This window comes from Balaenoptera acutorostrata, chromosome 11 (assembly GCF_949987535.1).
Source record: "Balaenoptera acutorostrata chromosome 11, mBalAcu1.1, whole genome shotgun sequence".
Taxonomy (NCBI): Eukaryota; Metazoa; Chordata; class Mammalia; order Artiodactyla; family Balaenopteridae; genus Balaenoptera; species Balaenoptera acutorostrata.
In genome coordinates, this window is record NC_080074.1 from 42727708 (window position 1) to 42739392 (window position 11685).

General features: G+C 42.2%; 1 protein-coding gene across 1 annotated transcript in view; it reads right to left on the reverse strand.

The window, feature by feature from the left end:
• Positions 1-11441: 11441 nt before the first annotated feature.
• ZDHHC17 (zinc finger DHHC-type palmitoyltransferase 17) overlaps positions 11442-11685 on the reverse strand; it is a 126060-nt gene continuing 125816 nt past the window's right edge. The window contains exon 17 of the mRNA XM_057556328.1: positions 11442-11526. Coding sequence (XP_057412311.1) covers positions 11487-11526 — 40 coding nt within the window. The 3' untranslated portion in view covers positions 11442-11486. The remainder of the gene's footprint in view (positions 11527-11685) is intronic.

An 11685-nucleotide genomic window follows, 5' to 3' on the forward strand; every position in this document is an offset into this window, starting at 1 on the left:
TTAATGTATTTTATGAATCTCCCAAGCGGAAGATAAGAAGAAGTGTTTCCCAAACTTATTCGACCACAGAACCATTTATTTTGCAAAACATCTATTAGTAACTTGAGGAACTTTAATGCTCCTTGGAAGCCAGTTTGGGAAATACTGGAGCAGACCCTTGGCTTTGTAAGTTTATTATTTTCAATGTTAGCTATTTGTCAGAAGAAATTTCATTGCTGTAATAATCTGTGGCTTTGCTGGAGCAAGGCGCCATTCCCAGGGCGTGAGTCACTCAGCTAATGAATGAACCCAGCCCACCACCCACAGTCCATGCTTTAATGTGCCTTTGCTGCTCATCACGCAGTAGCTTTGGCAGCAATAAAAATGTGTTTGATTTGTGAAAATGGCCCTGAAAAAAAAAAGTCAACTATTGGTTTTGGTGGTAGAAAGAAATTAAAAGAAGAAGAAAAAGGAGTTGGTGGAGGTGGAGGTGATATTAAAAAGGGCATCTTAGCAAGAAAATAGACGTTTGGGGATAAATTTTAAAGGCAGTCTCCTAACTTTGTCAGACACTTGGCTCTATATGCAAATGAGCCCATCCTATAACCTACACGGAAACCATCAAAAGTGATTCACGAACTGCTTTAGTGAGAGAGAAACCCTGGCAAGATAAAATGTTGCACAAGCAATCGCCGACCAAAATGTAATTCAAGAGAAAGGCAAAAGCCTGGGCAGGTGTTTCTGTGAAGCCACAGGAGGCGAAGACACTCATACAGTAAATAAAGTTGGCTTCTAGAATTTAAAGAGGAGTTTTCCTTTGCATATTATGATGTTAATAAGGGGGGTATGGCCTTGGCTGACTATACTCCAAGGAAATGGAATATGTTTCATCCTAAGCTAAAGACCCCACAGAAGAAAATACCTGAGAAATTTCATGCCTCAGGACCTACAGAAGGCTGTAGAGGAAAAGAGAGTTTCTAGTCACAATGATTCTTTTACAAGAACCTAAATTCAGCTTCTCCTATTGCCCCTTTCACACTCAACTTGAGGATTTTCTCCATTAACTTAACCAATGTTACCCAGTATTTATTAAGCGCCAGGTGGTATGACAGTTACAGGGTTTATAAGTATAAAGAAGCCGGAGCCCTGCCTGCAAGGAACTCATGGGTGGAGGCCTTTTGAATTACTGACCCACCACAGCTGTGTTCCAGCAGACTCCCTCACTAAAAAGTCAACTCCATAAGGGCAGATATTTGATGTGTCTTTGTTTGTGGAATACACTTTAATTGATTAAATGAATATGCCTTATAATAAAGTTTGAAAATGACCTAGATATTTAAATATAGAATATTGACTCAAGCAAAGAGTTAACACAGTGAAATACTAGGCAGCAATAAAAATAAGAATTAAATAATGTCAAAGGGGAAAACCAAATAGATAGAGTTATACCAATTAGCTATCTAAAGTATCCTGAACTTTGCCTTTTCTAGGTTTGTGCTCCAGTTATTCCCTGGAATGGCTCTTCCCTGCCCACATCTGTAGATGCCCTACCTCTTTAAGGCTCAGTTGAAGCACCACATCCTCCCTGAGGTAGCAAGACTTCTGAATCATTCCATTCTCAAAATTAACCTCCTAGAAGATGCTGGTAATTCTCACCCATATGCCTGTAGTTCTACCTTCAACGTTCACAGGTGGATTTCCGACTGCCAGTAGCGGTGTGTCTTTGGTTGAGGACCTTCTCCGAACCTGGAGAACACTGCTGTGTCCACTTGCTTGGTAGGTCAGAATGCTGGAGAAGTAACTCCCTCCAGAAAAGTCCCTGCTCCGAGACTGATGGAAGTTGGTTGTTTCAGTCAGCTTGGGCTGCCATAACAAAACACCATAGACAGGGCGGCTTTTAAACCACAAATTTGTCTCTCATAGTTCTGGAGGAGCTGTGAGGTCCAGAATCAAGGTGTCTGCCACTTAGGCTCCTAGTGAGTCTCTCCTCCCAGCTGGCAGACCAGGAAGTCTTCTTGCTGTGTCCTTACATAGCAGGGGGAATGAGAGAGAGAGAGAGAGAGAGAGAGAGAGAGAGAGAGAGACAAAGCCCTCCGGTGCCTCTTATCCTATCATAAGGACACTACCCTCCTGACCTCATCTAAACCTAATTGCTTCCTAATTTAGGCCCCATCTCCTAATACCATCACACTGGGGGTTGAGACATCAACATAAGGATTTGAGGAGGACACAAAATTCAGCCCATAATATTGGTGAATAAGCATCTCAGCTCCTTTGCTCTGTGGGTGGAATAACCCTGAGGTTGTGTCCATATCATTTCCCAGTTTCCCCAGGGGATGAAGCTCCTATTCCCCACTGTGGCAACTGGTTTCATAATGTGTCTTCTGTCGGCCACCTTCTCTTACCTGTCTCACTTCCGCACTTACCTTCCTTCCTACACCTTCCAGAGAAAACTATCAGTTCTCGCATCCTTGCGTCAGGATCTGCTCCCCATCTGGGCTCCTGTATTGTAATGTGTCTCACATTATGCTCTCTACTGTGGGGCTTTGTGAATGTCTTGGCTCCTATAACTAAACTGCAAACTGTTTGAGAAGAGAAACCTTTAAATACTGTATCCCCCAGAGCCTAACAAAGTACCTTGCATATAGAAAGTGCTTTAAAAAGAAACTAGATTAACTCCATTAATCAAATTGAGTATTTTTAGGAGAAAAGCACTATAGAAATCTAATACCTAAATAGTTCACAGCATTCTCTGTGGCACTAAATAAATCAAATTACTTAACCAAGTTTTTATGAATCATAGTTATTGATTTAAAAATCTTATAAGCTATTGTTTCAAGTTCAAAGTTGGGCTTCAGGTTTTACATTGAATATATTTTAACATTTTCTGGTTGAAAAAGCTCAGCATCCATTGAGGGAATTAGAGGGGACAAGATGTGAATTGGGTCCGTATTTTTCTTTTTTGGCTGTGCCACACGGCTTGCGGGATCTTAGTTCCCCGACCAGGGATCGAACCCGGGCCCCCTGCAGTGGAAGCTCGGAGTCCTAACCACTAGACCAACAGGAAATTCCTTGTATTTCTTTTTTTTTTAATTATTTATTTATTTGTTTATTTATTTTTGCCTTTATTGGGTCTTTGTTGCTGCACGCGGGCTTTCTATAGTTGCTGGGAGCGGGGGCTACTCTTCATTGTGGTGCGTGAGCTTCTTATTGCGGTGGCCTCTCTTGTTGTGGAGCACGGGCTCTAGGCACGCAGGCTCAGTAGTTGTGGCTCGTGGGCTCTAGAGCACAGTCTCAGTAGTTGCGGCGCACGGGGCTTAGTTGTTCCGCTGCATGTGGGATCCTCCTGGACCAGGGCTCGAACCCATGTCCCCTGCATTGGCAGGCGGATTCTTAACCACTGCATCACCAGGGAAGCCCTTCCCTGTATTTCTTAACATAGCATTCAGAAACACACATGGTCTAGCCCCCACTGCCCTTTCTAGCTTTATCTTCCATTCTCTGTCATCATTCCTATATATACAGTGGTGTGATCTTCATGCAGAATATTTGTAGTTGATTTATCTTTGCTTGTTAACAACACTGCATAATGCCACAGATCTCACTTCATAAGAAAAATTATCACTGTTTGAAAAATGGCAATGAAAGGTATGATACAAGGAGAAAAAACAACTCCAAATAATAATGCATCTTGAGACCCCACTTTTCTTCCCTGTCATAATTATATTATCTTTGAGTCTTCATTAACAAATTTATTCAAATATCTAGGAATCTGATAACACGACCTGAATTTGAATAATGGTTTACACGCCTTTCAAAGTTATTTCCAAGGTCTAATTCCGTGGCCAGTATCTTGAAGACAGATATCTACAGGACACAAAAAGACAAGGGCACCGCGTCTATGTCATGTAGAATCATAGGAACATAAACAATAAGCATCATTCATTTAAGAAAAAATACAAGTAATATTCATTCACGGTAGAAATATCAGCCAATACAGAGAAATGAAAAGACGATAAGAACACAGTAATACTTCTGATCAAAGAAAAATACTACTAAAATTTTAGTGTATACGGCCTCAGACTTTTTTGTACAGTATTTTTAACATAGGTACTTAAAGGGCTCATGGTGTGCCCATGTTTTTCTCCTCTTTTTGCACTCAGCAATGTAACACACTGTGGCAGACACTACACACAGGCTCACTCAATACCCACTCATCTTCTATCATGGCCTCCATCCTCCGGAGGCTAGAAAGCCAAACATTTCCAAGACTCCCTTGCAGCTTGGCTTCCGCATGTAACTGAGTTTCCACCATGCCCTGATGGAAGATACATTCCCTGAGCCAGATTTGGAAGGCAAATGAGTGACACGAGGTGATGGCCATGATCAGGGATGACAGATCTTCTGGTGGCTGAGGTAGAAAGTCTACTCTCAGGCTCTAGGATAATAGCCTAGAGGTGGGCATGGGCAGCAGTGGGATCTCCTTTCACACTGTGCCATCCTGGAGTCAGCCATTGATCCTGGCTCTGTAGCATCATTTGCCTCCCTGGTCCTCTCGGAAATTCTGTTGTCTGCAACTAAGAACCCTAATAAATACATGCGAACACCTTTCCGTGTCAAAAAATATCATATAATTGCTACTAGTAGAATCATAGAATTTTAGAGCTCAGTGGGAACTTAGCAGTTAGTTAGAGTTAGGAAAACTACGCTCAAAGAAGTTAAATAACTCACGTTTCCTCAGATGGATAGTGGTGGAGGTAACACCACATGCATATCTCCTTATTCCCACTCTGTATAAGGAATTTATTCCGTGCTTGTGTCCCAATGAGGAGATGGGACAAAAATGGCTGTGCTCCAAGTTAAACTTTGGTGTCTTGTGTTGCTAACACATTCATCCATCATCTGGCAGGCTTTAGCCCAAAGACGATAGTCAGAGTGTGATGCCTTTTTAATGTGCTGCTTCCTCTTCACATTCCATCTCCATTTCTACCCCACGCCCACCCCCCCAGCACAGGTCCATCCCCAGACCTGCTCCGCTGGATGAAGACCAGCTGGCTTAGTCATGGTGCCACCTCTAAACACTGCAGCCTTCACTCCAGTCGGCTATGGTGTGGAGCGTCTCCTCAGACTACAGAGGTTTCTGTTTGGTTTGTTTGAATGAAGACTTGCTCCCAAGGAGCTAGTGGTCTTTAGTGCTGTCAAACAGAGATACTTTTTTAAAAAACTCTTCTTAGGTGACAGAAAAGAATCATTGTTGAAAGGCCCCATTTGGGAATGGAAAGAGTGTGAGCTTTGGATCCAGACTGGATTTGAATCCCAGCTCTGCCACTTACTAGCTACATGGCTGTGGGAAAAGTTATTCAGTTTCTACAAGTCTCTCACTTTACTGAACTGGAAAATGGAAAGAAAGATAATGCCCTTACAAGCCTGGTCTTTAGACCAGAAGAAATATTCCTATAATGTTTGATGTACAAGGGACATTCAATAAATAGCTTCTGTTACTGCGTGTCAATATATGCTGTTGGCTTGAAGACCAGCCAATGGTGTATATGTTGGCTCTTCCCCACTTAAGATTTTACAGCTGAATTTGGACAGAAGAGTAAGATCACTCCAGGGGAGCCCACTGCTACTTCACAGAGGACTCAGATGGCTGTGTAAGTTCATATAAACATATATATTTGAGCTCATACGCAGCCATTAACAGGTCAGTGGAGTTTGCTTCTGCTGCAGCCCTCCAAGTCTTCCACTGAAGTGAACATAGGGACAGATAAATCAAAAGTTTGGGTCTTTGAACATAGGACATTATTTAAGAATTAGGAATGGGAATTAGGTATTCCCACAATCTTTTTGGAACAGTGTAAGTCATAATGTTTAAAGTAAAATCTAAGTCAGCTTTCCTTATAAACATATAAATACAGAACTTATAGGAGCTGTTTTTTTTAGGTTTTAGCCTTTCTTCTGTAGCTCAACACTTTTCTTATGAGGTGAGAGCTGCAGGAACATGACAGTTTTTATTTTCTTTTACAAGTAGAGGTTCATTTTACAAATGACATTTAATTCCATATGTGAGGACTACAAAAAAATCCTGGCAGGCATATGCTGTAAGTAATTAAGTGCCTGTCAATTATAGCATTGTGCATTGTTTCCAAAATCCTGTTAACTTTCCTTACATCATTTCCCAGAGAAGCATTACATATATACATATATATGATGTTTTAACTGGAAATTTTTATGAGGTTTTCTCTGAAGCTTTGTTCGATGATCAAAACACATATGGAAATATTGTTCAACTACATTTGAAATGAAATATACACCCAAATGCTAATTCTTAAATCCCAAACTGGACTAATTTTCTACTTAGTCTTTTTCTGAACAGAAGGGAAAAAACCAGAATAATTTGATAAGCACTATTGCAGATTCTAAAATTTTTTCTTGAGATTTAGTGGATAAATATACATTTACTTTTGGGCTTCCCTGGTGGCACAGTGGTTAAGAATCCGGTTGCCAATGCAGGGGACAAGGGTTCGAGCCCTGGTCCGGGAAGATCCCACATGCCGCGGAGCAACTAAGCCCGTGTGCCACAACTATTGAGCCTGCGCTCTGGAGCCTGTGAGCCACAACTACTGAGCCCACCTGCCACAACTACTGAAGCTTGTGTGCCTAGAGCACATGCTCTGCAACAAGAGAAGCCACTGCAATAAGAAGACCGTGCACCGCAACGAAGAGTAGCCCCCGCACGCCACAACTAGAGAAAGACCGCACAGCTACGAAGACCCAGCACAGCCAAAAATAAATAAATAACATAAATAAATTTATTTTAAAAAGAAATACATTTACTTTTATACAATCTGTAGCAGGAAAAAAATTTATATAAAAGTTAGAATAGGGCTTCCCTGGTGGCACAGTGGTTGAGAATCTGCCTGCCAATGCAGGGGACACGGGTTCAAGCCCTGGTCTGGGAGGATCCCACAAGCCGCGGAGCAACTAGGCCCGTGAGCCACAACTACTGAGCCTGCACGTCTGGAGCTTGTGCTCCGCAACAAGAGAGGCCACGATAGTGAGAGGCCCGCGCACCACGATGAAGAGTGGACCCTGCTTGCTGCAACTGGAGAAAGCCCTTGCACAGAAATGAAGACCCAACACAGCCAAAAATAAATAAATAAATAATAATTAAAAAAAAAAAGTTAGAATATATATTTTTTATTTTTCTGGAAGTATCTGGTGTTTCTTATCACACATGAGACAATAAAAAATTATTTAATTCATCCTCTAGTTTGCTCTGTTCCACATATTACAGTTTTTGGGGGGAAAGAAATAAGTTTCCTAGTGGTTGTGGCTTTGAGAATTTATTCCCATCTCTCACCAAAACAGTATCTTAAGACAGAAGTTAACATTTGTGCAAAACTTCAGAATTGTGACCTTTCTTAGGAAATTCCATTTTGTGAGTGTACACACAATCATATATTTATCCGACATTGTCTCATAACCAGGAGGTCAAGTAGGGTAAGCACTGAAAGATGGTGACTGGTTTGGCAAACAGGGACTCTCTGATGACTGCAGTGAGAGGCTCGGGGTCTTTCATGAGGGTGCCGTCAAACTTGTAGCAAGGGCTGGAGTCGTTTCAAGCTTGACAGGAATGTGGAATCTCCTTCCAAGCTCACTCATGTTTTTGTTGGCAAAAGGCTTCAACTCCCCGGGGGGCTGTTGGCTAGAGGTCTCTGCTCCTCACCATGTGGGCCCTTCATAGGCTGCTTGAGTGTCCTCCTGACATGGCTGCTGGCTTCCCCAGAGCAAGTGATCCATCCGAGAGAGAGAGAGACAGAGATACAGAGAGACAGAGCTGGAGAGGGAGAGAGAGAAGGGAGTCGGGGGAAAATAAGGAGGAAATCACAAGGCCTTTTATGATTTAGTCTTAGAATCATACACTTTATTCTATTTTCTGGAAACCAGTCACACACTCAAGGAGAGGGGAATTAAATGCCGCACGATGAAGGGAGGAGTATCAAAGAATTTGTGGACATAGTTTTAAACCACCACAATCAGTTGGGAGTCCTAGCGGCAAGTAACAGAAAACCCATTTCAAAAGGGAATAAACAGGGCTTCCCTGGTGGGGTAGTGGCTGGGAGTCTGCCTGCCAATGCAGGGGACACAGGTTTGAGCCCTCGTCCAGGAAGATCCCATATGCTGTGGAGCAACTAAGCCCGGGAGCCACAACTATTGAGCTCGTGCACCTAGAGCCTGCGCTCCGCAACAAGAGAAGCCCTGCTCGCCGAAAGTCTGCACGCAGCAATGAAGCCCCAACTCAGCCACAAATAAATAAATAAAATAAATTAAAAAAAAAAAAAAGGGAATAAACATCAGTGGGAATTCATTTGCTCCCCAAATGAAAAGATCCTGCAGGTAGACAAACTTTGTGAGTCGTTTCTTCAGAGCTCTGGCTCCATTTCTCTGTCCTTTCTGTGCTGCATCATTCTCAGGCTGGCTTCCTACCAGCAAAAAATGACTGTAGCAACTCTAGGCCTCATGTACACACACAGCACCTTCCAGACAGGAGAACACAGCTCCGGCTCAACATCCCAGCAGAGTTCAGAGACTCCCTTTGATTGGATGGGATTAGGTCACATGACTCCAAACCAGGGATTGGAAGGCCTAGATTGGCTCCAGGGCTCCACTCCAGATCAGGGCTGTAGAGGCATTTCCCTAAAGGCATATGGACCCCCCCAAAACCTGGGCCTCTCAAGAACCTACTACAAAATTCAGGGAAGGTTTTCTCAGCTTTTTAAGATATGGGGTAGATAGCATTTCTGTAATCGGAAAGGAAAGGAAGCAGTAGAGACAGAGAAATTGAAGAGCAAAGAAATATAACAAAGAATGCCAAAATGAATCAAAAGCACAGGCAGAGTGAATGTTCTTGGTAAGGGTTGGAGAACCACCTGTTCCCCTGAGGTCAGGGACAGCAAGTGTAAACATGGGAGAAAAGATGGGCCATTCGAGGCAAAGAGGAGGAAGGCTGAGGGCAATGTTGGCTGGTGGCTGGGAATTCGGATGAAAGAGAAGGTGATGTCATCAACTGCAAAGAAGAGAGAAAAGTGGAATAGGGCATTTAAGGGGTTAAGATGGATGAAACGGACTGGTTCGGAGGGTAAAGTTAATGGTATTTTTCATACTAGTAGAGCTAGAAAAACTCTGCTGTAATAAGAAAGCATAAGCAGAGCTAGAAAAGCAAGAAAGCTCTGGTAGAAAAGAAAACCTAAACAACACTGTAAGAGAAGATAAAGAACTGAAGAGAAATAGTACTCATTAAAGAAAAGGTTAAGAAATAATGCAGGTTATAAGAAAGTGGGAGTTTGAAGCAAGTTAATAAAAAGCAACTATGGCAAGTATAAAAAATGATACTTTAATCTACCTTTCAGACTTTAAGCATATATAACATTATATTCTCTGCCAGAAAATGCCTCACAGAGTATTAGGGTTGAGTATGAGTAATTTTTAATTCCCACCACTGCTGCTAAATCTTCGCTAAGAAATAAGGTGGGAACAGCTGCTTCTTTATTATTAAGCAGGTACATAAGCAAAATGAGAGAAATTATTTTTTCCTTTATTTAACGTATACTAAAAGATTCCTCTCCACCTAGCTGGCTTCTGGGAAGGAATCCTTGCCCTAAAATAAAATAAAGAAGCCCTGTGTTTATATTCACACTCATCTGGTTCAGAGTTTTGTTAAGAAAAAGTAGCATGAAATAAAAAGAATAAAAATATTTGAAAAATCTGACCTTGGAGCACAAGGTCACGAAGAAAGGCAACCTTGGTTCAGCTTGCCTTAGGACAGCAACGTTGACAAAGGACTTGATTCAAAATTGGTTAATGGGTTCCAGAGACTGAAGGAGCCGTTACAAGTATAATGTGCATTTCTTGGGAAAAAGAAACATCCTGCTGGACACATTTAACCTTCAATTTTGCCTCTTATAATAAGGTTGAAGGAGTCAAACAGACTAGGACCATATGGAATTAAGAAAGGCTTATTCTTCTCCATGAGCGCACATTTCTCGCACTAGCTCTTCCCCAGGCACGCAATTTACTTTCTACTGGCAGGCTCTTAACTGTTTTGGAAAACACTTAATACTTTGTTACTACCAAAGCCTTCAGTAGTCAGCATAAGATGAATGCTCAGCAAAGCCCAGTTTCTACTTCTTTCTCAAGTCAGAAGAGGACATCAAGATACCCTTGCTTAACATAACAATCGTCATTTATGGAGTATTTACCAGGTGCCACGTGCTATAGTCTGATTTAATCCTCCCAACAATGCTACAAGGTGTGTACTGTCATCATTTTACAGATAAAGAAACAGATACAAAGAAGTCAAGCATTAGGTCCAGCTCACAGAGCTAGTAGGAGTCAGAGCTGTATGCTGAAACCACATGTTTGTTTCCAAAGCTCACACTCTTTCTTTTGCACCGCTCTGTCTAAATAAACTGAAAGGATTTCCTAACATTTAGAATGAAAAGAGTCAACAGTTTAAAGAAATGTTTAAAGAGAAATAAAATATTTTTTAACTGTGGGTAATTAAATACAAATATAGATTTATTCAAAACCAAATGTTGCACATTATCCCCAGACTCGCTGTAAAATACACTCAGACAAAGACATAGAGGGACAGACAGCAGAAATACTTTCAGGTCAGGAGCAAGCCCAACGTCAAATGCTAGGAGGTGGCTGTGGAATTTAGGGACAACAGGAGCATGTCAGAAAGCAAACAGGTCAGGTCATGGAGGCATCAAAAAGAACCCAGGGGTAGGAGAGAAAGGACAACAGTGTGCTGAAAACCAGTGCGGCATCAAAATTCAGCGATAGTTTCATTCGGTAGAAACACGACATAAACCAATGCAAGAAAAAGTAAGTACTGGAAGCAGCAGAGATAAAGGGAATGTCGAATCAGAAGGACAGAATTTTCATGTTGCTCTACATTAGCTGATGTCATGAAAACAGGGACTGCCCATATTTAGCAAAGCTCACAGCAGGCAGGAATACTTCCAGACTCCCGCCGCAATATCAGGAGATGTCAATCACCACTATGTGTTTTTGTACAGTACTGGGTGGACAGAGAATAAGGCTGCTCTTATAATGGGTTTATCCTGGATTGGCCCCAGCATATAAAATAAAACAATAATAATACTATAAGCTACTTCTGCACTTTATCATGCAGATATATACCAGGACAGTGGTTCTCAACCAATGCCCTCTGCCCCCTCCCCAAGAGGGCATTTGGCACTGTCTGGAGACTTTTTGACTGTTCCAGTGGGGAGGGAGGGGTGCTATTGGCATCTAGTGGCTGTAGGCATCCTACAACGCCCAGGACGGCCCCCATAGGTAAGAATTACCCAGCCCCAAATGTCTACAGTGTGGAGTTTGAGAAGCTCTGCACTAGAGGAGGCTATTGCATTTCTGGCCTGAGGGAAAGCCTTGGTCACCGTCTTTCTTGAGTGCTCCACTTTCCCAAACATCAACTCTCAGGGATCCTCACTTCTGGCACAGAGGTCATCAGTCGGCCTAGAATGTGAACAAGATAAAGATGGCATTGTTTGTTTTTCTTTTCATCTAAAACAATAAATCAGCCTGTAGTTCAGGTATTAGGTCCCCTCGGTTGTCATTGCTGTCCCTGGGCTTTTCTGATACCGACAAATGTAATCCCAAGGCCTTTTGGCGCTC